General features: G+C 34.0%; 5 protein-coding genes across 8 annotated transcripts; 3 read left to right on the top strand and 2 right to left on the bottom strand.

The window, feature by feature from the left end:
* Positions 1–99: 99 nt before the first annotated feature.
* On the bottom strand, positions 100–1,399 carry LOC133672968 (peroxidase 27-like). The gene is made up of 4 exons (XM_062093542.1): positions 1,151–1,399; positions 829–1,017; positions 583–748; positions 100–506 (listed from the first exon to the last, which is right to left on the bottom strand). The coding sequence occupies exons 1-4, from the start codon at positions 1,370–1,372 to the stop codon at positions 100–102; spliced, it is 984 nt and encodes a 327-aa protein (XP_061949526.1). The 5' UTR covers positions 1,373–1,399.
* Positions 1,400–5,736: 4,337 nt separating this feature from the next.
* LOC133673064 (uncharacterized) lies at positions 5,737–6,045 on the bottom strand. Its single transcript, XM_062093686.1, has one exon. It carries the CDS (start codon positions 6,043–6,045, stop codon positions 5,737–5,739), a length of 309 nt encoding a protein of 102 aa, XP_061949670.1.
* A 3,536-nt stretch (positions 6,046–9,581) lies between these two features.
* LOC133672341 (protein translation factor SUI1 homolog) lies at positions 9,582–12,760 on the top strand. Of its 2 annotated transcripts, none has more exons than XM_062092726.1 (5): positions 9,582–9,769; positions 11,310–11,358; positions 11,449–11,654; positions 12,320–12,373; positions 12,465–12,760. In XM_062092726.1, the coding sequence occupies exons 2-5, from the start codon at positions 11,322–11,324 to the stop codon at positions 12,507–12,509; spliced, it is 342 nt and encodes a 113-aa protein (XP_061948710.1). In that variant the 5' UTR covers positions 9,582–9,769; positions 11,310–11,321; the 3' UTR covers positions 12,510–12,760. The 2 variants fall into 2 exon arrangements, with proteins under 2 accessions (XP_061948710.1, XP_061948709.1); XM_062092725.1 differs by having other exon boundaries at positions 9,585–9,769; positions 11,251–11,358.
* Positions 12,761–14,331: 1,571 nt separating this feature from the next.
* LOC133673226 (protein translation factor SUI1 homolog) lies at positions 14,332–17,506 on the top strand. 3 transcript variants are annotated; one of them, XM_062093954.1, is made up of 5 exons: positions 14,332–14,491; positions 15,867–15,975; positions 16,065–16,270; positions 16,962–17,015; positions 17,109–17,506. In XM_062093954.1, the coding sequence occupies exons 2-5, from the start codon at positions 15,939–15,941 to the stop codon at positions 17,151–17,153; spliced, it is 342 nt and encodes a 113-aa protein (XP_061949938.1). In that variant the 5' UTR covers positions 14,332–14,491; positions 15,867–15,938; the 3' UTR covers positions 17,154–17,506. The 3 variants fall into 3 exon arrangements, with proteins under 3 accessions (XP_061949938.1, XP_061949941.1, XP_061949940.1); XM_062093957.1 differs by having other exon boundaries at positions 14,396–14,491; positions 15,927–15,975; XM_062093956.1 differs by having other exon boundaries at positions 14,414–14,491; positions 15,789–15,975.
* Positions 17,507–20,000: 2,494 nt separating this feature from the next.
* On the top strand, positions 20,001–21,096 carry LOC133672770 (MYB-like transcription factor ETC3). Its single transcript, XM_062093299.1, has 3 exons — positions 20,001–20,263; positions 20,602–20,683; positions 20,775–21,096. Exons 1-3 carry the CDS (start codon positions 20,140–20,142, stop codon positions 20,860–20,862), a joined length of 294 nt encoding a protein of 97 aa, XP_061949283.1. The 5' UTR covers positions 20,001–20,139; the 3' UTR covers positions 20,863–21,096.
* The last annotated feature ends 3,399 nt before the right edge of the window (positions 21,097–24,495 follow it).

Below are 24,495 nucleotides of genomic sequence, written 5' to 3'. Positions count from 1 at the left end.
AGATAGAAAGTAGAGACAGATAAAAGACAACTCAAACATGAACAATTTGCAACTTCGTTGCAAGCAACTCAGGCATGGAAAATGAAATTAAATATCCATTTAATTCACAACAGCACAGTGTTTCCTGATTTCGCCTTGTTTGCCGGTCAGGACTCCAATGTAGCCCATTTTCACCATGGATTCAGCAAAATCTTGGGCAAAAGTGGATCCCTGTGTCCTTGACTGCAATTTGACATAGTCTCTTGTTTCAGCATCATCAAGAAGAGCTGCATCAGATCGGAATAGCCCTCTTCTTTTAGCTACAATGGTGTAGTAATCTTCGTCGAAAGACTTGAAGCTACCAGGGTCCATCTCAACGACTGTGTTGGAGTTTCCAGGCTTACATTTTTTCTTCAGTTGAGCAGCGTACCTTGGGTCCAATGAAGGGTCAGTATCTCCCTTGCCTGTGAAATTATACAACCTGTTCGAGATTATGGTACAGTGTCCGATTCCTATGGTGTGTCCTCCTGTCACCAAAACATATTCCAAGTAAACACGCTGATATTTTGCTTAATAGATAGCTTTTTTTGTTACGAAAACTACCTGATAAAACTGCGAGGTCCTTTACACTTAAACCCGTTGCAGCAAATTGCTGTTTCAGGACAGTTATGTTGGCAAAAGGAGATGGTAAATTGAATAAGGCCTCATTGGCAATCGACACCCTTCCGTCTCTGCGTCCTGTGGGAACATCCCAATGTGGTCCGCCAATCTGAATGGAAAAACTGGTTAAGCATAGGCATAGTGATGCAGTTAATCGGTGGTGATAAATTGTGTTGGTAAATTTGATACCATTAGAACCGCGTCACGAGCAACCAAGGCCAAGATATCGGCACAGGAAACCACACCAGGACACTTCTTTTCTAGTGCTGATTTTACAGCATCAATGACATTGAACCCTCTTAAGGTTTTATTAGGGATGGCGTCTTTCTCAGCTTGATTCTTCTTTGTAGAACTTAGGAGCACGGAACCATCACATCCCTGGAAAGCATAACTTGTTAGGATATTGTTCTAAGTGTGCTTATGCAGCAACGTCATGTTGAAAATAATGATACAAGATAAATTCTGTTTCAGAACTGTGTAAATTGTACAGTAGTGTAGCTTAAGGGCTTACCCTGATGAAACAATCATGGAAATGCATTCTTAGCAAAGGAGCAGCAAGGGTTCGGTCCCTAGAAATGTAACGGTAAAGAGTTTGATGGACTATAAGCTCTGCATCAGGACATGCTCTCTGGTAAAACCCGAGTTGCAAACCCCCTGCATTAGTGAGGCCGGCAAGCAAAAAAGCAAGGGCTAGTTGAAGAAAGAGGACTGGGAAAAGCTTTTGAACAGCCATTTTCCCTTAAGAGAAGTTTGCAAGTTGTACCTCAGGCTGAGATGGTTCGGAAACACAAGTCTGCTGGCTTTTTTATAGTTAAGCTGAGCCTTTGACAGTGTCTTTGCACAAACAGTCATTTGATTAGTTATTCATTCATGCTGTTGATATGATAAGGTCAACAACTTAAGAGCCGACTTGCAATATTTTTTTCAAATGAAAAACACTTTGTTATTGCCAATTGGTTATGGCTTGAGTTGTGCTCTACACGCATTAGGCATAAGTTTTTATTTTATTTTTATTTTTGACCAAGTACTCGAGTTTGCATAATACCTGCTCTCCTCTAAAACTCCTTGAACGTTAGCAGATAAAAGAGAAAATCCAATTACATTTGACTGCTAGAACTCGCTAGAAAAATGTCTCACAGAAAGAAACAGAGAGGAAAGGAAATAAAACAAAGCAAGGAGAGAGTACGTGAGCATGAGCTAGTACAAAGTTTTCAGAATGGCTACTATGTGTTGGAACACAACAGTGCAAGTTTGTAAGCTCCTGAATCTTAATCATGATGTTAATATAAGCTTCCTGTTAGTCTTAAAAATAAAGTACTTGATGTGGCCGAGTTAGTAGAAAGTTAAGGTTTCGAGCAATTAAGGAATGATAGGTAAAGCTAAGTATAAGAAGAGGTGTAGTAAAATACTATAATTTTTTTTTTTGATCGTTGAATTAAGCTTAAATTCTTTCAGAAAATTCACGAGATTTAGTTCTATAGAAAGACCCCGAAATTAAGCTATGAAGATGATGTTTGAGGCGGTATTTTTTTTTTTCTAGATTTTATATTGGTTTTCCTTTTCATTGAGGGATCGTGATTTCCCTTGTTAAGGTTGCTACCAGACCTATTTAAAGACTTGAAACCACGTAGAATTTTCCTTTTTTTTTTTGCTGGATCTAAGTTCTTGTTACTTTTATTAAAAAAAAAAAACACACCCACACAAAAATAAGATGATTGCACGTTAACAAACATGTCGGAAGACTTCCAAAATTGAAAAATGTCCTCTTGGAATGATTTGACCTCATACCAGAACATGCCTAAAAAATGTGTTCTGTAACATAATCTTAGCTTACACTTCATGATCACACAATATATATATATGTGTGTGTGTGTGTATCTCAACTTGCATTAAACATTCTCCCAGTGGATACCTACCCTCCACAAACAATGCACATCTCAGTCGAACACAGATTATAGATACTGTTGTGTGCCATACAGGATATTGTCACAACCAATTTCTTGAGCAGAAAGGTCTGAGCAAGCTGCACGCGGCATTCTGCAACGTAAAGCCTTGACGGGTTGTGATTTCCTCCACCTTGTCGATCGGCCTTGAGTGTAATCTTTTATTTACTATCATTTTTTAATGATAAATCAACTCTGAGAACTCTTAAGATTATGTGAATTAAGATGACATGCTCCAATTATCAGAGAATTGAGATTATGCATCAAAAGAAAAATATACAAACAAAACAAGAAAGACTTGATAGAAATTGATAAGTTCTTGCGTATAAGATAAGGTGGTACAAAAAAGACCACCTATGAAAGAAAAAGAAAGGGAGAGTTCTTCCTATAAAAAAAAATTAAAAATAACTAAGGAGTCATGATAAAAAAAAAGGCATCATTCTTATAAAGAGTAAGCCAAAATTAGCCCTCTAAAAAGCTAAATTTTAAAAAAAGATTTTTGGCTAAAAAAATGTGGCAGCAACCATAAAAAAAAAATTAAAAATAATCATGTTTAGAAAAATATAATTGTTAAAAATAAACAGATGAAGGTGGGGCTACAATGACAATAAAAATAGTATGCGTGAAACTCAAGAAAAAAAAATTATCATGAGTTTGAGGAGCCATATTAAAAAAAACAATTAAAGTAAATAGTATTAATTATTTTCTAATTAATAAAAATAAAGATCAAATAATTGAAACTCTAGGCAATCAAGAAATTATTTTAGATAAGCAAGCATATTTTCTATAATTTATTTTATTTTTATATATGTCTTGCGGCTATATAAACTCTAGATAAGTTGAATGTAATTAATATCTCAAATTATTCCTTCTCTACTCTAAAATTTATTTTTAATCATGGCCTAAAAATATACAGAACACGCTAATTCACTAACTTTGCTGATCGATCAATCTTCTGGACAAGCTTCTGAAAGCAATTAATGGTTTTATGTTCATATATAAGAAGAAATTGCATAAATCACAGAAATCATGAAAGGCACTAACTCAAAATTATTAAGTACATCCAGCAATCAATTGGGTTGCAAATGTGGAGAAAAAAGGAAACATATACAAACGAGCTTACACGTGTACATGCGGAAGAAATTTAGAATAGAAAATAATATTATTACTGGTGTAAATTCAATTCATGTAGAGTTTATATAGTCATATAATAAGATAAATAAAAATATAAAATATAAAATATAAAAAATATGCTTAATCATCTCCTTTAATTAGATCATTGAAATAATTTCTTGATCCATGCACATTATGTTAATCCATCCTCCTAAGGTCCCGTATCCTGTGTACGGGAAAGATATTTTTCTCTTTTTTTTCCAAAGCTGATAGATATACTGAAGGCAGCTGTAAGATGGTGGGAGAAGATCTTTTTTGTATACAAGGACAACAGGAAAAAACCATGGTCACTGATGGCTCAAGGATTCAACTCACCATCAAACCCGTGATGCCAGCATTTAACAGCTATCATGATAAGATTCCAGTCATGGCAATAATTGCAGCAAGAGGTTGACAGATGCAGATCAGATACGTACGGTGGGTAGCCTAAAAGAACAAAATTCACATTGTTGATGGCAAACCAATCAAAAGGATGTCTCTTTTCTTTTCTGGGATGGAAATCGATGAAGATTTTCGCAACCTGAGTGAGTATGTAATCCATGAATCATCAGAGATTGTTGTGTTCCTTGAAACCATGAATCGAATAAGGGGATGACTGATGAGCCTCCCAAGAGAAAGCTAAGTATTGTGGTGCAAACTACATCTTGTCAGCTTAATGCAGCATGCATTCCTTTGGAAATGAAGGACTCGTGTACTGTTAATAACACAAGGCAGCTTCTTTTGAGCAGAGAATTTCTCCCTTAAGACGATTATTTGTTCATAAACAAGCAAAGGATCATGAGCGGAGATTGTATCCTCAGGTGGCATGGTCTTGAAAATGATGATTCCCTTTATGTGTTAAAGGGTATAGCCAGCCGCAGTGGATTCTGAGTTGCTGTATGTTCTGCAGTTATGGTTGCAGATCAAGCCCATTTTAGTGGAAATTCCAAGTAGAGGTTTCCTGTTTTCTTTGGTCTCGTTAGTTAACTTAGTTTATTACAGCCTGCGGATTGTCCCCTGCTATTAGTTCCACAAAATTTGAATGCTGTTTGAATTCTAGCCTTTTCAGCATCAGATTAGTAACTAAAGTAGCTATCATGGTATGTTCTGTTGATTGAGTTGAAATGAAACATGCATGCCTATCACTATATATCTGTGTCCTTTTTAATTTTTAAAGTTAATGGTTTCAATTATTTGATGTTCTCAGTTCATGTATTTCAAATTTTTGATGTTCTATTTACTTCAAATGTTTCAGAAATAAAAAAATTATACTAAGAGAATTAATTCTCTCTTTATTTCCATTAAAAAAAATCATTCTCTCTTTATCATCATAATCTTAACTATTAATATGCATATTGTAAATGTAATGATTTATAGTATTAAAAATTAATGTCAATGATTTGAATGTCATGAGTCAATAGGTAATGAAGGAGATTTAACATCAACCCTATTTGATTCTTTTCTGTATATATATATATATATATATATATATATATATATATATATATATCGTGGACACACTCTTGTACGCCATCTACTGGTAAGTAGCTTCAAGAACCAAACCACAGAGGAGCGTCTACCAACGCTAGAATTCAAATCAGGAATGTCTTTACTCCCTGGATAATTCTACTGGGATTCCAAACCCTACTTGGTTCTTGGGAGTAGAATAACAGGAATGTGAATTGAAGGGGGGAAGAAGGTGATTCTCAGGAACATCTCAGCATATATAAAAGGAGAACTAAAAAATCTCAGATGGCTCTAGGAAAACAAAACACAAGAAAATCTTTGTTGCTTTATTGATAAAAACATATTTTGGAAAGGAGAAAACCTTATTGATCCTATCAACTAACATTTTGCCATCATGATTTCAACAGCATAGTTTATGCTTCAAGCTCCTTATACTACACTGTACTATTTAGCATTTTCTTTCATCTGCTTGATGAAAAACATACAAGACTGGTAAATTTCATCTCCTTTTCGACACCGAATTTCGCCGAAGAAACTATGCCTGCTCCAAGAAAGAATGAGGCCAGGTGAAAACCAAGTGATCAGTAGATTCATCATGATGATCAACCGGATCGAAGAAGAGGTAGATATGAGATCCATCTTGAACCCCACAATCAACTAAAGCTGCCCCATCTACTTCTTCATTTATCAGGTGACTTCGTTTGTTACTGAGAAACAGGATCAAACGATCTTGAGGTAGTTTCTGCTGTGCCTCAATCTCTTTCTTAAGATCTGCAACCGTGGCATCATTGCCCACTTGAATGTAGAAAAGGGTTCCTGTCAAAATCTCCACCACCACCCTCATTGTAAAAGCCAAAGCTTTCTGATCATTTACTTCGGATATTGCTTAAAATCTCATTCAAGAGGAAGAAAAAAATGGAGAGAAAGAGAATTAGGCAACCTTGTAATACATGAAAGGTGTTAACGTCTGCTGCATTGTCGCAAGTTAGTTTGTACTACGTAGCATGCTTATGTTATGAGTTTGAATGAAATGTTACGTGCCTTTTTATACGTATGCAAGGAAGCAAACTTTGTGCGTGGTTAAGACTACAAATCGCATGCGATTCTGCGTATAAAATTAGGCATTCTATTAAACATGATCGCATTTATAATTGAATTTAGAATTCAGATTATAAATTAAAAGATAATTTGAATAAATGGAAATGATATTATTTAAATTTTATTTTTATATTTTTAAGATATATATATATATATATATATATATATATATATGCAGGTATGGGTATGGACTCTTAAAATAATAATAATTAAATAAAATTTAAGGAAAAAACAGGTATAAAACTACAAATTGTATAGGATTCTGTATATAAAATTAGACATTTCACATAACAAAGTTATTAAATATAGCCGTATTTATAACTGAATTTAGAATCTAATCATAAATTAAAGAGGTTAATTTGAATAAATTAAAATGATATTATTTAAATTTTATTTTTATTTTTTTAATACACGCGCGCGGACTCTTAAAATAATAATAATTAAGTAAGATTTAAAGAGAAGATAGGTATGACAAGGACCTTATATGTTTAATGTATTCTTTAAATGATGACGTGACAGTTATGATATGAATATTAAATAATGATATGGTATTTAAGTGATGATGTGGCAGTTATTATATGTATAAATTTAAATTAAATGTCAAGTTTTAATATATTGGGCCTGTGGATCATATATATAATCCAGGCAAATCAAGCTAGCAAATTCTAGTGATTCCATTCTTTCTTCAGTTTCGTCTTGTGCCTGTAGGATGTTATTTTGGGCCTATGGCTACTTTAAGGCTTTCTCAGAAACATTTGGAACGCAATCTAGCAGTAGAAACAGCCCACGAGGTAAGAATGACGGGGCCCACAAACATAGCACAATTAGAATATTCTAGACCCTCGAGCAATCAGAGCCCAAAGAAGCCTGGTTTTAAAACTGGCCCGAAGAGGATTGTCAACCCAGTATTTGGCAAGGTGATGCAGAAAGAAGCATAAATGAAAACTGAGGTAGTGTTTGTTTTAATTTTTTTTTTAAATTAATTTTTTTTAGTGCTTTTAAATAGTTTTGTTATGCTGTGGTTAAAAATATATTTTAAAAACTTAAAAAAATATTATTTTGATATGTTTCTAAATTTAAAAAATAATTGTTACCACAATATCAAATACAACTTGAATCTTAATCTCACTTTTAAATATAAACTTTAATAGGAGTTCATATGAACAATATAGGAAGGAAAATTATAATCCCGGCATAAAAAAAACCAACAAAAAATTCAAAACTAATATAAAATTAAAAAAAAATAACAAAATTGACTTAAATAACATCTTTGAAGCCTAATTTAAGATCTTTCAAAAAACCGGGTGTTCTATAAAACTGAACAATTGATCGCTTAAAAACCATAGTATTTTAATGTTACTTTGTTGCTCTAAAACAAATAGATATTTTTTAAAATTACCCTCTCTCACTAATTTATAAATGTATTTATTGGTCCGTTGACAACACTTCCCCATCTTATTATCAATTTAATAAAAAAACTAACAAAAATTGATTTAGAATTTTCCTTAAAAGAAGTCAAAACTTGAATCGTGGTCAATCCGGGATTTACTACCTGAGTAACGGATTAAATTGAAACTTTGGTTATGCTTTGTATTCTCAAACCGAAAACGTGAGGCATCAGGAAAACCCCAAGTTTCCCTTATATGGATACCGACCCAAAGAAGTTTGTGCAGTCAACGGATCTTCTCTCTCTTTAATAATCATAATCACCGACGAAAGAAATCCCATTTTCTCACTTTATATAATCAAAACATCGACACCGTTAAATTCTAGAACCCAGCAATCTCAACCGTAGAAACAGCCCACAAGGCGAAAACCGACTTCGTCCACAAACATCATCACCGTTAAATTCTAGACACCCAAGCAATCAGAACCGTATATAAAAATAGACAATGACAAAAAAAAAATGATATCTTTAAAGCATAGTTGTGAAACTATATTTATTAAACCCAAATTAATCCAGCAATTAACTTGGTGGCTGCACCAATTTAGATGAGGTAAAAGACTGGAAATGATAAAAATCATATAAAACTTGGTTGATTTATGATGTGGATCACCTGATAAAACTTGAGATCTATTTTTTTATATATAAATATGTTTTTTCATATCTCTTTTTTTATATTTTTTTTTTGTAAATAATCATCTCAATCAGGTTTTATTGTATTGCTCGGCTCAAGAATTAGCCTGACAAATTTTATTGGATTTTTATCTTTTCCAATCTTTTACCTCATCTATATAAATGTGTTTTTTCATATATAATCATTTCAACTAAATTTTATTGGATTGCTCAGGTCAAGAGTTAACCGACAGATTTTATTGAGTTTTTACCTATACTGATTTTTTATCTTATCTAGACCAGTTCAGCTACTTAGATTCCAAGTCAAACTGCGAGAGCAATCCGGGATTAATACCTATGGTTGTCGTAACTTCAATGATCTGCCAGATTCACCGGAACCGAGTGAAACCCGAATATTTTTTTTTTCATGAAATTTTAATGATAAACGACGCCATTCTGATTTAGGGATAAAAATCCTGACTTCCCACTCCAGTTCCCAATCTGCTCCTCCTCCATTTTCTTTTTACCTCGTAATTTAGGGCCTCAGCCTCATCAGCACCTCCTGTAATATCTCCTCTTACTCCATTTAATTCATTAGTAATGGGAAGTCCTGCCTCAACCTTTCCCTCTATCCCATCAGGGGAACCAACTGCTAGATCAACCATGGCACTGATATCTCTGAAAATACATCATCCACTGGTCCTGGGGTTTAAACATCGGTGCTGCAGTTGCAACAGGCTTTGCAGTTGGGTTTTTTTTGTGTGATTTTCGGTGGGGTAAAAAGATTGAAGGATCTGCTTTTTTGGGTCTGGTGAGATGGGATCGGGAACAGTGAGAATGATGTGATTGGGGACGATGGAGATCTACGTGGTGGTGTAGGATTATTAAATAGCAAATTGTTTAGAGGGTGAGCTTCATAATTTTAAAAATTTTAAAATTATATTTTTTTTAAAAAAACCTCTAATTTAATTTTTATTTAAAAGAATTTAAAACAATATTAATGATTAAATTTTGATCGAATTTGACAGAACATAAGATAGATTTCAAGTGGACTCGGGGTCATGTGTCATCAATTCAGGTTATAAAATAATGCTTTAAAGGTTATAAAAACCAATTCGAGCTTGCCAATCAATATTTTTTATTAAAATAATATAGTTTTAAAATTAAAAATAAAATAAAAATAAAAGCTAATAGTCAAACTTGGATTTTATAATTAAACTTAAGACGTACGGTATCAACTATCAAGGAAAACCCCAGTTTTCTTTATATAGATACCGATTACCGACCCAAAGAAGTTTGCGTGGTCAGTAAATCTTCTCTCTCGCCCTATATAATCATAATAACCATAGAAAGAAATCCCATCTATTCTCTATCGTTCTTCTGTCTCCTTGCTTCGATTCTCAATCTTTCTCAGGTAATAATTCGTAGTCGTTTTCTAGCTTGTTTCTTTGAAGGGTTTGTTTTGGTTGCTTGAATTTGATGATCGTTGTTTTTGTTGTTTGTATGTAAATATTGGGTTTTGGTTAATTTTGTGTTTTGTTTTGATTGTTTCGTTACTGGGATAATCTTAGTTTTGGTTTGTTGTTCGTGATGGGTTTTTGTTTTTATTATGGTTCGTGATTTTTATTGCTTGGTTTTTGCGGAAAAATATGTACTTTTTAATTATCTTGGTAGTTTTTTCTGCATGGTGTTGAAGGATTTTTTTTATTACGGATGATGAGCATGTTTGTCTGTTTGTTTGATAAGGAATTCGGGTAAAGGAAGGCAGAAAAATCGAGGTTTAGGCTGATGAACATTTGTTTTGCAAAAGCTGAACATGAAATTGAATGAGATCGTTTTTACTGACTAATCTAAATTTTGGTTTTCAGAATCTGGGTTTTGGATTTTTTTTTCTTGGTTATGTTGTGTGCTTTTAATGTGATTTCATTCTATGTTTTTCATCTCTTCTGTTACAACACAGTTCCTGGAATTAACCATACAATTTCTTTTTTATGTCAATGATGAGTTTTGAGGTAAAGTTTGAAACTTTCAGGTGATAGTTGGGTGAGGGTGAGTGATCTCCAAGTTAGGAGTAATATTTAAAGTTTGGATTAAAAGAATTTTGATCAGAAATGATGAAACTTGCGACTCAGATGTCATGATGGAGTGGTGTGTGACTGAAGTTCATAGCATCTCGATATAAGAATGGAATTGAAGGGCATAACTGCCTGTAGTGATGTAGTAGAACCAGTACTTAAAGATGTTTGTTGAGCAGTTGACAGGAAACATGCTTTTTAGATATAATAATCTGGACTAATTGTTGATGATAAGGTGTCACAGTGGCTTGATCGGGAATAGGTTGAGAAATAATTTTGTTTCTGAAAAGATAAACCATTATTTGAGAATAATTAGCAACCATGAGGAGGGACTTCAGTGAAGGATGAAATCAATGAGTGGTCTGCTGGAATTTGGCTATGATTCTGTACAAGATACTATTATCTGTTTGTTAAATGGAGGAGCTGATCATAGCTAGAACCACCTGATGTATGGATAATATCTAAATGCTTTAGGTATTTTAGGATTTGGCACTGAGTTCAGTGAGGTGTCATTGTAACTTTCTTTTGTTGCCGTATTTGTTAAAGATTGACAAATTTTACCTGTTCTTTTATTTTAATTCATTGTTAAAAACTTGAAATCTTTCATGATTACTTTCTATACATCTAAAATAAGGAATTTACTTTCTACTTGCTTGGTTTGTTGAAATTATGAAATTAGAACTGACAATTGGATAGTACATCGCTCTATATATTTTTAGTGGTACATCTCTCTAAATATTTTTAGTGCTTGTTTTGACCTGTTTAGCTTCTAAGACTTTTCTGGATCTTGATTAATTTTGTTTTCTGCTGTTTGATTCAGCTCACAGAAGTTTGATTAATATCAAAGAATTGTTTGTTGGTTTCACTTTCTACTTCCAGAATCTCTCTTTCATGTCTGAATTCGACAACGCTATTCCAACTGCTTTCGGTATGTTTTATTTGTTGGATTAATATATGTTTAGCGTTCTGATGAAATTAGAAGTTTATGCTAATAATGTTTCTTCAATGGATGAAATAGATCCCTTCGCTGAGGCAAATGCTGAGGACTCTGGTGCTGGGACAAAAGATTATGTTCATGTGCGCGTACAGCAGCGAAATGGGAGGAAAAGCCTGACTACTGTTCAAGGGTTGAAGAAGGAATATAGCTACAACAAGATACTTAAAGACCTCAAGAAAGAGTTCTGCTGCAATGGAACTGTTGTCCAGGACCCTGAGTTAGGCCAGGTTTGTTTCTATCTATGTTGTTTTCAGAATGTCCTTGAGAGGTATTATCATAAATCTGTACATGGTCTGCTGCTGCAAACAAGGGGTGATTACATGCAGTCCTCAGCTCTTATGCTATTCATACTGTTTGAAAAATGACGTGTAAAGTATTACAGAATATCTTCTTTGAAAATAAGGATCCTCTAAAGCTACATATTTTTTGATATTATGGGGGGGTATTAGATTCTCGATTACCCATGCATCCCCTGTGGAAAGATCCATTGCATGTTGGTGGCTGTCTCTGACATTCCTATATTCCTTTTCTTGCTTAGAAATTTCCATCGTTATCTCTTACAGTTGGTTTGAATTTGATATCTAGACCAACCCAGAGAATGAACACTTTGCAGCATGGACCTTGGTTTCTCATTTGGCATGGAATAGAGAAACACCACATCTGTTCAAACATTTGGAATTATTGTATTAGCAATAGTCTTTACTAGCGCATTTCAATTGGTAACTAGTAAGCTGTACCAACATGAAGAGAGTGTCGGCAAGGATGTGTGTAACCTTTAATCGGCCGTCTTGTGCTTGCACTAAATACCAGTGCACAAGCCTGGTTTGGATATATTAAATATCTTTCTGCCGAAATAATTTAGTGTGAGCACTGCTTTTGTGCGTGGCTGCAGGTCATTCAACTTCAGGGTGATCAAAGGAAGAACGTATCCACCTTCCTCGTGCAGGTAACAAACACATCCTGGTCTTGTTCTAGACAAAGTACTTGTATATTTAGCAACCATCAATGAAAAATCTTCGTTTACTCTCTGTGAACAGGCTGGCATTGTGAAGAAGGAAAGTATCAAGATTCATGGTTTCTAAGAAGTAGCGAGCTAATTGCTAGGATACCTAGTTTACACGTCTCGCATGGTAGAGCTTGTGTCGTCCTCAACTTTATTTCAGGATATTCTGCTTTCTGCATTTTATAAGTGGATTCGCTTCTTTGTGTGTGATGTGGATTTAGCATGTACAACCACCGGATCTTTCACCGGAATAAAGGTTGCTCGCTGTGTGGATTTAATATGTATGACCACTGGATCCCTTGTCAGAATAAAGGTTGCTGGCGTTCTATAGATGTTTGTGTTCCTTGCAGTAAATTATAACTTGAAAAATTACGTGATCCTTTCTACCTTTTCTTTAAGTTGAGAACAGTAATATAAAATAATATTGTGAGCCTCTTAATCTAGGTTATTTTGGTTTTAGATGTTTTTTTTTAAAATGTTTTTAGTTTAAAAAAATATTAATTTGATATTTTTTTTATGATTTTGATTTGCTAATATGAAAAATAAAAACCACCAAATCTGAGAAAAAAATTGTTTTAATATATTCAAGCAAAAAAATAATTTTAAAAGCATTTTACAGTTTAATATCAAACATCCCTCTCCTATGTTGGAAAATGGCCATTATTATTAAACTTTGTATGAAAATTCATATTTGAAAAATATTGTTGAGATGTGATTTTTTTGATTGGATAGATCTAAAAAAAAAATCAAAAGCAAGAAAAAAAAAAGAAATAGGCCAGGATTGTTTTAATCAATTTGTTAAATTCATGATGTGAGTTGTGAACTTCTTAGATTGAATTAATTTTATTTTTATTTTACTATATGGTAAGAGATATAAAAATTTATTTATAATTAGAGTTATAGAATTCAATAAAAACTCAAGGATATAATTATTGTCTGGCCATACATATATAGGAAACGACTAATTTAACCTTATATAACCTGTTATAAGTATTTGTGTTAGGGTGAAAAAATCACCCTACTTGAAAGATTAGTTCAAAGGTTTCTGATGATTTTATAATTATATTATTATAATGAATAGTATCATAGGCCTCCATGCACGTTGACTGGACAATTAGTTTTTTTTTTAATAGTTATCATACTCAAACCAAGATCTTGATTGTGGGTCAACTTCCATATTAATTGGTCAACTCATATTTATTTTAAAATGACTTGTTTAAGTTTTCTTAAAAAGTAAAAAATAACAGGTAAAAAAATTTAAAAAGTTGAAATGATATATTTTTGAATAAAAATTTTAAAAAATTATTAAAGATGACTTGGTAGGATCTCATTTGAATATGACTAAACTCCTTTTGTTTTTATGTTTTAAAAATATTTTTTAAAAAATTTTTAATTTTTTTTTAAATTAATATTTTTTTATGTTTTTAAATCATTTTGATATGCTGATATCAAAAATGATTTAAAAAAATATTATTTGTGATATATCTTTGAGTAAAAAATATTTTAAAAAATAACTACAGCTATATTTTTAAACACGTTTAAATCAATAAAATCATAAATTTACTGTTAGGTTATTTGAATTTGATAAACCCGATTCTTAAATAAGTTAAAAATAAACTTGGTTCAAGTTGTGCTCTTAGATCGCCGGATCCACCCATAGGCCAAATCTAGCCAAGGTAGAAAATGAAATAAAAAAAAGGGTTCCATGTTTACTAAAATGGCCCTCTTTTTTATTTATTTTTTATAGCAAGAATTATAAATGGGCTCACCCATGTGCTCACTGGGATAGTTGTTTTATGGGCCTCAAGCCCTTTCCCACATAAAAGAAAAAGGTTAGCAACTTAGCATAAGGGGTAAGAATCAGGACCACTGTCTGTCCCTATCCCACGTGGCCTCCAAACAATCTCAACCGTAGAAACAGCCGACCCGAAGAAGCTGCTGAGGTCAATAAATATTGTCTCTCACCTTCGCATAAGCACCATAATCGCCAAAGAAGAAACCCAAATTTCATCTCTCATCTTTCTTGGGTTTTCTTGCTTTGTTTCTCAATCTTCCTGTCAGGTAATAATCCATAGTTTTTTATAGCCTGGTTTCTTTTAAGGTTTTGTTTTGGTTTGATCTTGTCTTTCTGTTTGTAAATATTAGGTTTTGGTCAATTTTGTGTTTTGTCTTTATTTTTTCGTAATTGGGATTTTTTATGGTTTTTTGTTCATGATGGTGTTTTGTATTATTGTTTGTGATTGTTTTTTCTTGGTTTTTGCGAAAAAATGATTTTTTTTAAATATTGGTAGAAATTTCTGTATGGTGTTGAAGTTTTTCTTATTTTTTCATTTCTAGCCTGGATGATGAGTATGATTCTGTTTGTTTGATAAGGATTTGAGGGAAAGGAGCTGAATAAGTAACTGCATATTTACATTCTACGTTTTCTATTGGCTGATCCAAATTTTAATGTTTAGAATCCAGGTTATGTTGTGTGTTTCTATCTCTCTTAATTGTTTCTAGCTTTTTTTTTTTCACTTGTGGACTGCTAGAACACAATTCCTGGAATTATTCAATCAATTACAAGTTTTTGGTTATGTTAATAATGGGTTTATTTGAGGAAAAGTTTGAAACTTTTATAGGCTATTTGGAAACTTAAGATTTGAGTATAGGGTATTTTGATAGAGAATTATGAAGCTAGAGACTTGTGCCTCAGATGGCATGAGGGACTGGTGTGACCAAAATTCATAGTGTCTTGTTAGGAGATGGAAGGAGATGACCCTTAATTTTCTGTAGTGATATAATGGAACTAGTACTTTAAGATGTTTGTTCATCAGTTGACAAGAAAAGATATGTTTGATGAATGGGGTGATCCACATGCATTTTAGATTTTATTATTTTGGACTGATTGTTGATGATAAGGTGTAACAGCTGCCATTGTAGGAATAGATTGAGGAAATAGATGTGTTTCTGAAAAGATAACCCATTTTTTGAGTGAAGTCGGGAATCATTGAGTGGTCTACAGGAATACGTGGCTATGACGCTGATTAAGATACACACATCTGTTTGTTAAATGTTGGTGTAGACTGTAGCTAGACCCATCTGATGCATGGATAATCTGTAGCTGTTTTAGTTATTTTAGTGTTTAACAGTACTGATTTTGTTTTTTAATTTTTTTTTGTGTTATTCGAAACAGAATGATAAAATTTACCATTCTTGAATTTTAATGTGTAGTTAAAATCTTTCATGGTTATTTTACAAATCCAAGGATTTTACCTTCTCATTGTTTGGTTTGTCGTAAATGTGAAATTAGAACTGATGATTGGATAGTAAAGCTTTCTAAATCCTTTAGCACTTATCTTGACCTATTAAATTGTAGGATTCTCTGGATCTTGATCTGTATCTCTCTCCTGTGGAACCTTCCACCCTTAATTTTGTTTTCTGGCATATGTTTCAGCTCAGAGAAATTTGATTAATATCAAAAGAATTGTTTGTTGGTTTCGCCTTCTTCTTCCAGAATCTTTCTTTCATGTCTGAATTCGACGACGCTATTCCAACTGCTTTCGGTATGTTTTATTTGTTGGATTAATATATATTTAGCATTCTGATGAAGTTAGAAGTCCATACTAATAATGTTTCTTCAATGGATGAATAGATCCCTTTGCTGAGGCAAATGCTGAGGACTCTGGTGCTGGGACAAAAGATTATGTTCATGTGCGTGTACAGCAGCGAAATGGGAGGAAAAGCCTGACTACTGTGCAAGGGTTGAAGAAGGAATATAGCTACAACAAGATACTTAAGGACCTCAAGAAAGAGTTCTGCTGCAATGGAACTGTTGTCCAGGACCCTGAGTTAGGCCAGGTTTGTTTCTATCTATGTTGTTTCCAGAATGTCCTTCAGAGGTGTTATCATAAATCTGTACATAGTCTGCTGTTGCCAACAAGGGGTGATTACATGCAGTCCTCAGCTCTTTTGTTATTCAAACTGTGAGAAAAATGACGTGTAAAGTATTTTGGAATATCTTCTTTGAAAATAAAGCTCTTGTAGCTTTTCTGATATTATGGGTGGGTATTAGATTCTCCATCACCCATGCATCCCGTGTGGAAAGATCCTTTACACGTTGGTAGCTATCTCTGACACTTCTAAATTCCCTTTCTTGCTTATAACCTCAGCTGCTTTCCAAATCTTTCTCTATTATCTAGACTATAACCTTCTGCATCCATAACAAATGATTTTCTTTCCATCTATTCCCCCGAAGCTACTTAGAAATTTCCATCATTATTCTCTTCTAGTCAGTTTGTTATCTAGAGCAACCCAGAGAATGAGCGCTTGCAGCATGGACCTACAATTCTCATTTGGCATGGTATAGAGAAACACCACATCTGTTCAGACATTAGGAATTATTGTATCGACAATAGTCTTTACTAGTGCATTCAGTTGATAGCTGCTAAGGTGTGCCAACATGAAGAGAGTTTGTCTGCAAGGACGTGTGTAACCGTTAATGGATCCTTCTTTTGCTTGCACTAAACACTGCTTTTGTGCATGGGTGCAGGTCATTCAACTTCAGGGTGATCAAAGGAAGAACGTTTCCACCTTTCTCGTGCAGGTAATAAACACATCCCTGATCTTGTTTTAAATGAAGTTCTTTTTATATTTAGGAGCAATGAATGAAAATTTTTCTTTTGCTCTCTGTGAACAGGCTGGCATTGTGAAGAAGGAAAATATCAAGATTCATGGTTTCTAAGAAGCAGCAAGCTAATTGCTATACCTAGTTTACACGTCTTGCATGGTATCAAGTTCAATATAGAACTTGGCATCTTTAGCTTGTGTTCTTTTCAACATTAATTCAGGATATTCTGTTTTCTGCATTTTAAAAGTGGATTCGGTGCTTGTTGTGTGATGTGGATTAAATATGTATGACTACCGGATCCCGTGCCAGAATAAAGCTTGCTGGCGTTCTATAGATGTTTGTGTTACTAGCAGTAAATTGCATGATCCTTTCTACCTCTTCTTTAAGTTGAGAACAGAAGCGGTTGTGTGCCTCTTTGTAATCACTCTTCAATGTCCATTAAGGAGCTTTTGTTATATTTGTTCTCAGATTTCAACTTGGAAATTTCATATTATTTACTTGAGATGTTTTTTTGGTGTGTATTTACCTGTCCAAATAGATATATATTTGGACCTGACAAGGATTCGTGACGGGTTTGTTGAGGATGAACACATCTTCTGAAATAGGTTGTTCCATATGCTTTCCCCCCCCTCCTGTTACCAAGATGCTGCAACTTGTAAGTCACAAAAACCAGTCAGGGCAGGACAAACTTCCTTAATTTACACAACGGCCTGGTGGTTCAATCCATTATTTGCATCTTGTATTGGCCTTTTTGGGCCTAGTTGGTCAGAGCCTTTTCTATGGCTATTTGTTTTGTTTTCAGGCCTGATCGGTCATGACCTGACAGCACTTATCTGGGTTGGTATAAATATTTGGTTCTTGTATGTAGCCTGTTTCAGTGGGTATTTGCTTTGATTTTCAGGTCTGGTTAGACCCGGCTCATCACGGCTTGATTTAGTGGGTTTTCATTTTGGTTTTCAAACCTAGTTAGACATGACTCATCACGGTTTGTTTAAGTGTGTTTTCACCTTGGTTTTTGACTCTGGTTGGTCCCAATATATCGAGGGCTGTTTCGGTGTTCCTTTCATTGTAAATGTAGATTCATTGTACCGTGGATTGAAATAATATAGTGATGATTGTTTTATTTAAAAAAATCTTTAAAGGGTAAAATAGTATATTTACAAGGTTGATTGAACAAAGATAATTTGGTTTTTTCATATTTTTAAAACAGAACAAAATGATTAAATTATTTTTAAAATTAAAATTTATTTAACGGATATTTAAGAGTTATTTTTGAATTTTTATTTTTTATAAAGTATAGTTAAATAACTAAATTACTTTTAAAACAATGTTTTTTTTAACCGGAGGTTTATTTTGTATTTTTCATTCTAATTTTTGAGTTATAATCTAACTGATTAAGAGGAATTTGATTGACTAAAAATTACAAAATATTATTTAAAAACCAAAAGTGCCAGCACGTGCATTTGTGTAGGATGCGTTTGTGCCATTCAGGCGTCTCGCGAGGGGGATTTGACAGCCATGCCATGGCGCAAAGGTGATGGTTCTGGCCATGCGTTTGTGCATCTCGTGAGGGGGATTTGACAGCCATGGTGCAAAGCAAAGGTGATGGTTCTGGCGATGGTCTAGCGGCTACAGAGAGGCTGGGCGGGGAAGAGAACAAATTCTCATCATCTTTTACCATTTTGTTTATCTTAAGCAAGCGGACAAGGGGCATTCACCAGAAAAAAGAGCTCATCGACTGAAGGACAAGAAGGAGCAGCAATCTTGTACTTGTCAAACGTAAATTTATACAGGAATAAACATGTGTTCCGTAGACATCAATGATCAAACAAGTATATGCACTTGTCACGTAATTATTAATGTACGTAGGCATACTATTTTCTTATCTTCTTGTTTGTTTTCTTCCTCGCATTTCAAGGGCTTTCTCCAATCAGCCATGACCTGAGTCTCACTGGTCTGGTCTCCATCTCAACACTGTTCTAGGTCCTGAAAGAAAACAAAACTGAGCAGAATACAAAGCTTATCATTTTCTACCTAACACCCACCAAACCCCAACAACACACGTTACTGAGAAGTTGCTGTCTGACAGCCCGGTTAATTATGTTTTTCATGAGCTTTTGATTTCTTTGTGCTTTAATTTAGTTTTCTTTATGTTTTTTTCCGATGCTCTAAGCACCAAGGAGTATTCTAACTGCACAACTAACCCAGTTTTTTTAAGCCTGCCGAGGTTCGATGAGGAACACTCAGGGCTTGTCCCTAGTAACCTAGAATGCATAAAACCTCCTTTTAGACTCTTGTTCGTGCCCGAAGTAGCTTCAGACATTTTTCTATTTCTTCCTTTAACCCATTCATCTCTAAATATTATTTAACTCAGAAACCTATTTCAAACCCGACATTAAGATCCCAATGATCTCAAGATTTGGAAATAAGATTCGTTTTGTTTTTAATTGACAATATTTAAGTGTTTAAATAACAATTAGTCAAAATGTTCCATTAAGTATTGGATAAAACCTTGAAAAAGTTAAAGAAAGTGAATGATTGGAAAAACTACGCACAGTCGCACACCGTTATTACTTGGCTTGAACAATGGTTTAATTATCCAAGGATAAACATCAACTTGTGTGCTTAATAAACTCATAGTTTTCGCCACTCAAAGATAATCATGGGATTTACTTACAATCTTAACATAAATTACATGTTATTTTTGTCTAAAATTCGATCAATCTCAACTAACTTATTTTTTTTAATTTTAAAAAATATTATTTAATTATTAAAAAAACTTTTAATTTTAAAGTAAACCTAGATTAATCCGCCGACTTGTAGCCCTTGGTATTAGGAAATATGATGGTCACAGTCACAAACTTCCCCAAGTAGAAACGAAAAAAAAAAAAAAAAGAGAAACGAAAAAAACCATTTAAATAATGGCTACAAGAACGAACCAACCAACCGTTAAGTGTTCAACTACCTATCAAAGTTGGACTAGCAACACACAATTCCTTCAACTACCATTCTTCGACACCAGCGCCCATTCTTCTCCATCCATCGATGACCACCTTTCGCTGTATCTTTTTTGCCCTTCTCTATTAATACTCCGCCTCTTATGTCCCTTCAATTTCACACACAGTTACCCTCCATAGACTCAAAAGATTTTAATTTTTTTTTCCTCTTAATTATGGCTGACTCGGATCACTCCTCTAGTGATGATCTCTCTGTTGATTCTAGAGGTACTTCATTTGAATGTTTGCCCTCTTTGTTAGTTATTCAAGGGTCGGTTGGTTTTGCATTTTTTTTCAACTTTAATGATTGATTTTAGAGGTACCCTTTTGAAAGTAATGGCGTTTTCCTTACACTTTCTTGATTTTAGTCATGGGATTATTAATTAGTACATGAAAATGCTCAAATGGAGCTCTATGTACTTTCATTTTGGGCTTATTTCTTTGTTTTCTGGCTAATTTCTGCTCCAATTGTGTTTTTCTTTCTGGGTTTAATGGTTATTACAAGATTGAAAATTGTTAGTCCTTTATCTTAAGATTGGATTTTTTTCTTGGGTTATAAATTTCAGATACCAGCCAAGATTCCAAGCTTGAATTCTCAGAAGACGAGGAAACTCTTATTACTAGGATGTACAATCTGGTTGGTGAGAGGTAGGCTTAAACTTCACTTCTCTCTTGTCCTTCATCTGTCTGTTTACTACAACCATTTTAGTTTTGATTGAGAAAGTTTTGATCTTTCTAGGTGGACTTTAATTGCTGGGAGGATTCCTGGAAGAACAGCAGAGGAAATTGAGAAGTACTGGACTTCAAGATACTCTACAAGTCAGTAAATTAGGGATCTACGTCCAAGGTCCTGTCTGATGTCCTAGAGTTGTCAAAATTTTGGCTGGTTTGTAACAAAATCTGGTTCTACTTAGGAACTGCAATATGGGGGTTTAGCTGTGATCAAAATATCTGTACAATGTTTTTTCAATGCGGTAATCGTAGTTAATTAATGTTTGGGAGCTAGATTATAAGATGAAATCTGCTTGTTAATATGGTAAATTGAGAAATTTTTACATGAACCTAGACACCCTTTTATTTGGTCTGTATTTATATAATTCCAATGGTGGTGAAACGGAGCTTTCAATCCATGGAATCTGTATGAAAATCTTCAAGCACAGATGCTATCTATTCCATGATCTATGAGACTGGCCAGGATTTGTGACTTGCATAAAGATGCATCATAAACAGATCCTTGACTTATTAACTTGGCTAACATTTTTCTTCTGGGACATCAATTCTGGTACCATTTTGAACTCAGGGATCTGGTGCCAGACAAAATATGAAAAGGGAATAGGTATGATATTTATAAACTCCTCCATGGTCTGCCTGCCATGCTGAGTCCTCTGGCTCCGGCTCAGGGCAGAGTAGTATAGCAGTGATCCAAGAAGCATCTTTTCCCATTCAATGATTTGTGGAGATTAGAGAGCTCAATGTTTCGTGTCAATTGTCATATTCGTTAGAAGAATTTGGCTGATGCAAACAGCCGGAGATATTTCGTTATGTTTAGTCTTTTTCATCTTTTGTGGGCGGTGTCTAATTTCGTTGGTAAAATCACATGATATTGTATCAAGCAAATGGCAATTTCAGAGTCAATTCTTACTAATACCTAGAATGGAGGGATTAAAAAGAGTACGAAACTCTTATTCCTTGTAATATTTTATAGTTCAAGATCCAAATAAGGTTCCAGCAGTTTAAATTTTAAAATTTCAACAAAATACTGATTATACTCTGGTTTTGTTAAACCTGGATGGCTAGCATATTGAAACTCAGTTTATAAAATCTGATTCGAGTTGGATTCCTAGCTGAATCAAATAAGAAATTAATCTGACAAAACCCAGTTAATCTAGCAATGATTTTAGTAATTCAGTTGAACAGATTAAACCTAATGATATGGACTTCTTTTGTTTTCAGATGAGAGCTGAGACCGAAGAACTCCATCTAAACTCTGAAGCCCATTGTGGCATGGTTGAAATAATTTAGATGGTAAATGGAGTTGCTTCCTCTTGTTATCACATGAGATACGATTTCTTCTATGTGTAGTTTACTTCAAATCTGACTGAAAATTAAAAATTTCGGATTCTATTCATAAACATTGAACATTACAGCTGAAAAAATGTCTTATTCAGTGACGTGAGGGTAGAGAAAACATGTTCAGCCGGATATGCAGGGGAGAGCCGTCCTTGACTTCAGAAAAAACATGTTTTTTTGTTTTAATGAAGAACACATAAATGCTTAATCTGTTTGGTCAACAAATATAGAGTACAACGTTTGAAGACTTCTCAATTAAAGTGGGGGGGAAGAAAAACAAAGAAGGATAAAAGTCGTATTGTTCAATCTCGCATAAACACAAGTCTAGTATAAAGTGTTGGTTTGGGTTAAGTCGTTAGGTGATATCCTGTTTGAAACTTGCATATATAAGTTTGTGATTATTTATTTATAAATATTTTGATATCATATTAAATAAATATTTTAATCTAACAGTATAAATGGTTAGATAAATCTCCAATATATAATTTATATTATTTTTTAAAAATTTATATTTATATTTTAAGATAGCTTTTGATTATTGTCTTGTAATAAAAAAGATGAAGATAATAGAGATAAATATAACATATTTATTCAAAAATTTCACTCCAAAACTATATTGACATATTTATTTTATGTGTTTATTTTTTTAATCAAATATATTTTTATTTTTATTTGTATCCATTTTTTTATTTGAGAGCATAATCAAACACAACCTAAATAATAATAACAAATCCTTCTGATCTCGTTAAAAGATGTTACAAAATAAGTTAAAAGAATAAGTTTTTGTATTTGATTTATCTAAGAAATTTAGTTTTTATGTAAAATGATTGGCTTGAAAATAATATTTTAATCAAGAAAAAAAAAGTTATTTAATTCATCTATATATAAATTGCATTTTCTTATATCATTTTAAGATTTTTTTTAATCTCATATATCTATCTTTTTTTCTCATATACTATTATGTCACTAATCGTATTATAATCCAAGTGCTAACCAAACACTACCTTAGAGCTGCATATAAGCTTATTATAATCCAAGTGCTAGATGACTCAAAAGATCCTGCCATTAAGGTTGATTTCCGCCTCTAGCTCATCTTGTAATTTGCCTTGAGTTTTTTTTTTGATAAGCAGTATAAACTTACAGGACGAGAAATGGCGACAAAAGAGAAAGCAAATACAAAAGAGAAGACTCTGATAAAACAGCAGCAGCCAAGTTCTACCCAGTAGCATCCTTTCTGTCCTCAAAACAGCAAGAAACAATGCAAAGCTTGAAGACGATACCAACACTGAAGATGAAGTCAAGATTCAATGTATAATCTTCTGGAATTTCACGAGCTAAATAGTTTCCATATCTGTAGCACAGCCTAGCCAGCGGAATTCACCAACCAAGAACAGAATCTCTAGAACCCAGTTTTTGATAAGCTTAGGAATACAAGATAACGACTGTAGTAGGCAGAAAAGAAACCAAAAGTATTATGCAGGATGTCGATTTTTGAAGAGCAAAAAAACCACAAACAGAGGAAAAACATTAGTGAGCGATGAATTGCTTCGTCTAATCAGGCGAGCTACGAAACCAACGCTTCTGTCATTTTTATTAGAGGATCAATACTTGAAGGAGGAACCAACTGGGGAAACCATAAGCGCAGCATTGATATTCTGAACAGAGAGCCTGCGGCTTAATAAGAATCCAGCCTTCTGAAGATACCACAACATCATAGCCATGCCCTTCAAGCAATGAGGAAGGCTGGAATTTCCCAAGAAGCATCCAGGCCCTTCAAGCAATCTGGAATTCTATTCCTTTCCAGCCAAGACCTCATATGGAAGATCACCACGTTTGGAAAGGGAATTCCTCAGGGCAATTCACCATAGACTCAACATGGGAGTTGCTTCGAGACACCGGAACTGTAAATACCATTCACCATTTTGCTATGGTTCAAAGGTCATATCCCTCGCCAATCCTTCATCCTTTAGCTTGCTTCTCAGGAGCGCCTTCTGTTGGGACATTTAAGCAATCAAACAGACACAAATTTACGTGGTTCGGCAACTTGCCTACTCCACGGAGCTACTGGTTTGTATTAATCAAGCTTTGAAACAATACAAACAACAAAACAAGGAGGAGGAGAAAATTCTTCTCTACTCAACTCAACTCTCCCTAGCTCTCTCTCTGTGTTTCTCTCTTGTTCTCAATCTTGTTCTCTCTGCTATGTCTCACATCTCAGCTCTCAATAGCACCCTCTATTTATAATCAAGACATTCTTCTTTAGTCAAATATGGTAGCCACCATTTTCAATGGTAGGCAACCTACCATGCCTAACTTTGCAGCCATGTTTGACAGCAGTCATGCTTGACATGGCTGCCACCATCACCAGTTTGTGTCCACACTTAACAATC

Source organism: Populus nigra, chromosome 14, assembly GCF_951802175.1.
Source record: "Populus nigra chromosome 14, ddPopNigr1.1, whole genome shotgun sequence".
NCBI lineage: Eukaryota > Viridiplantae > Streptophyta > Magnoliopsida > Malpighiales > Salicaceae > Populus > Populus nigra.
Note: the sequence above shows the minus strand (reverse complement) of the source record. Positions and strands in the feature narration are given on the sequence as shown.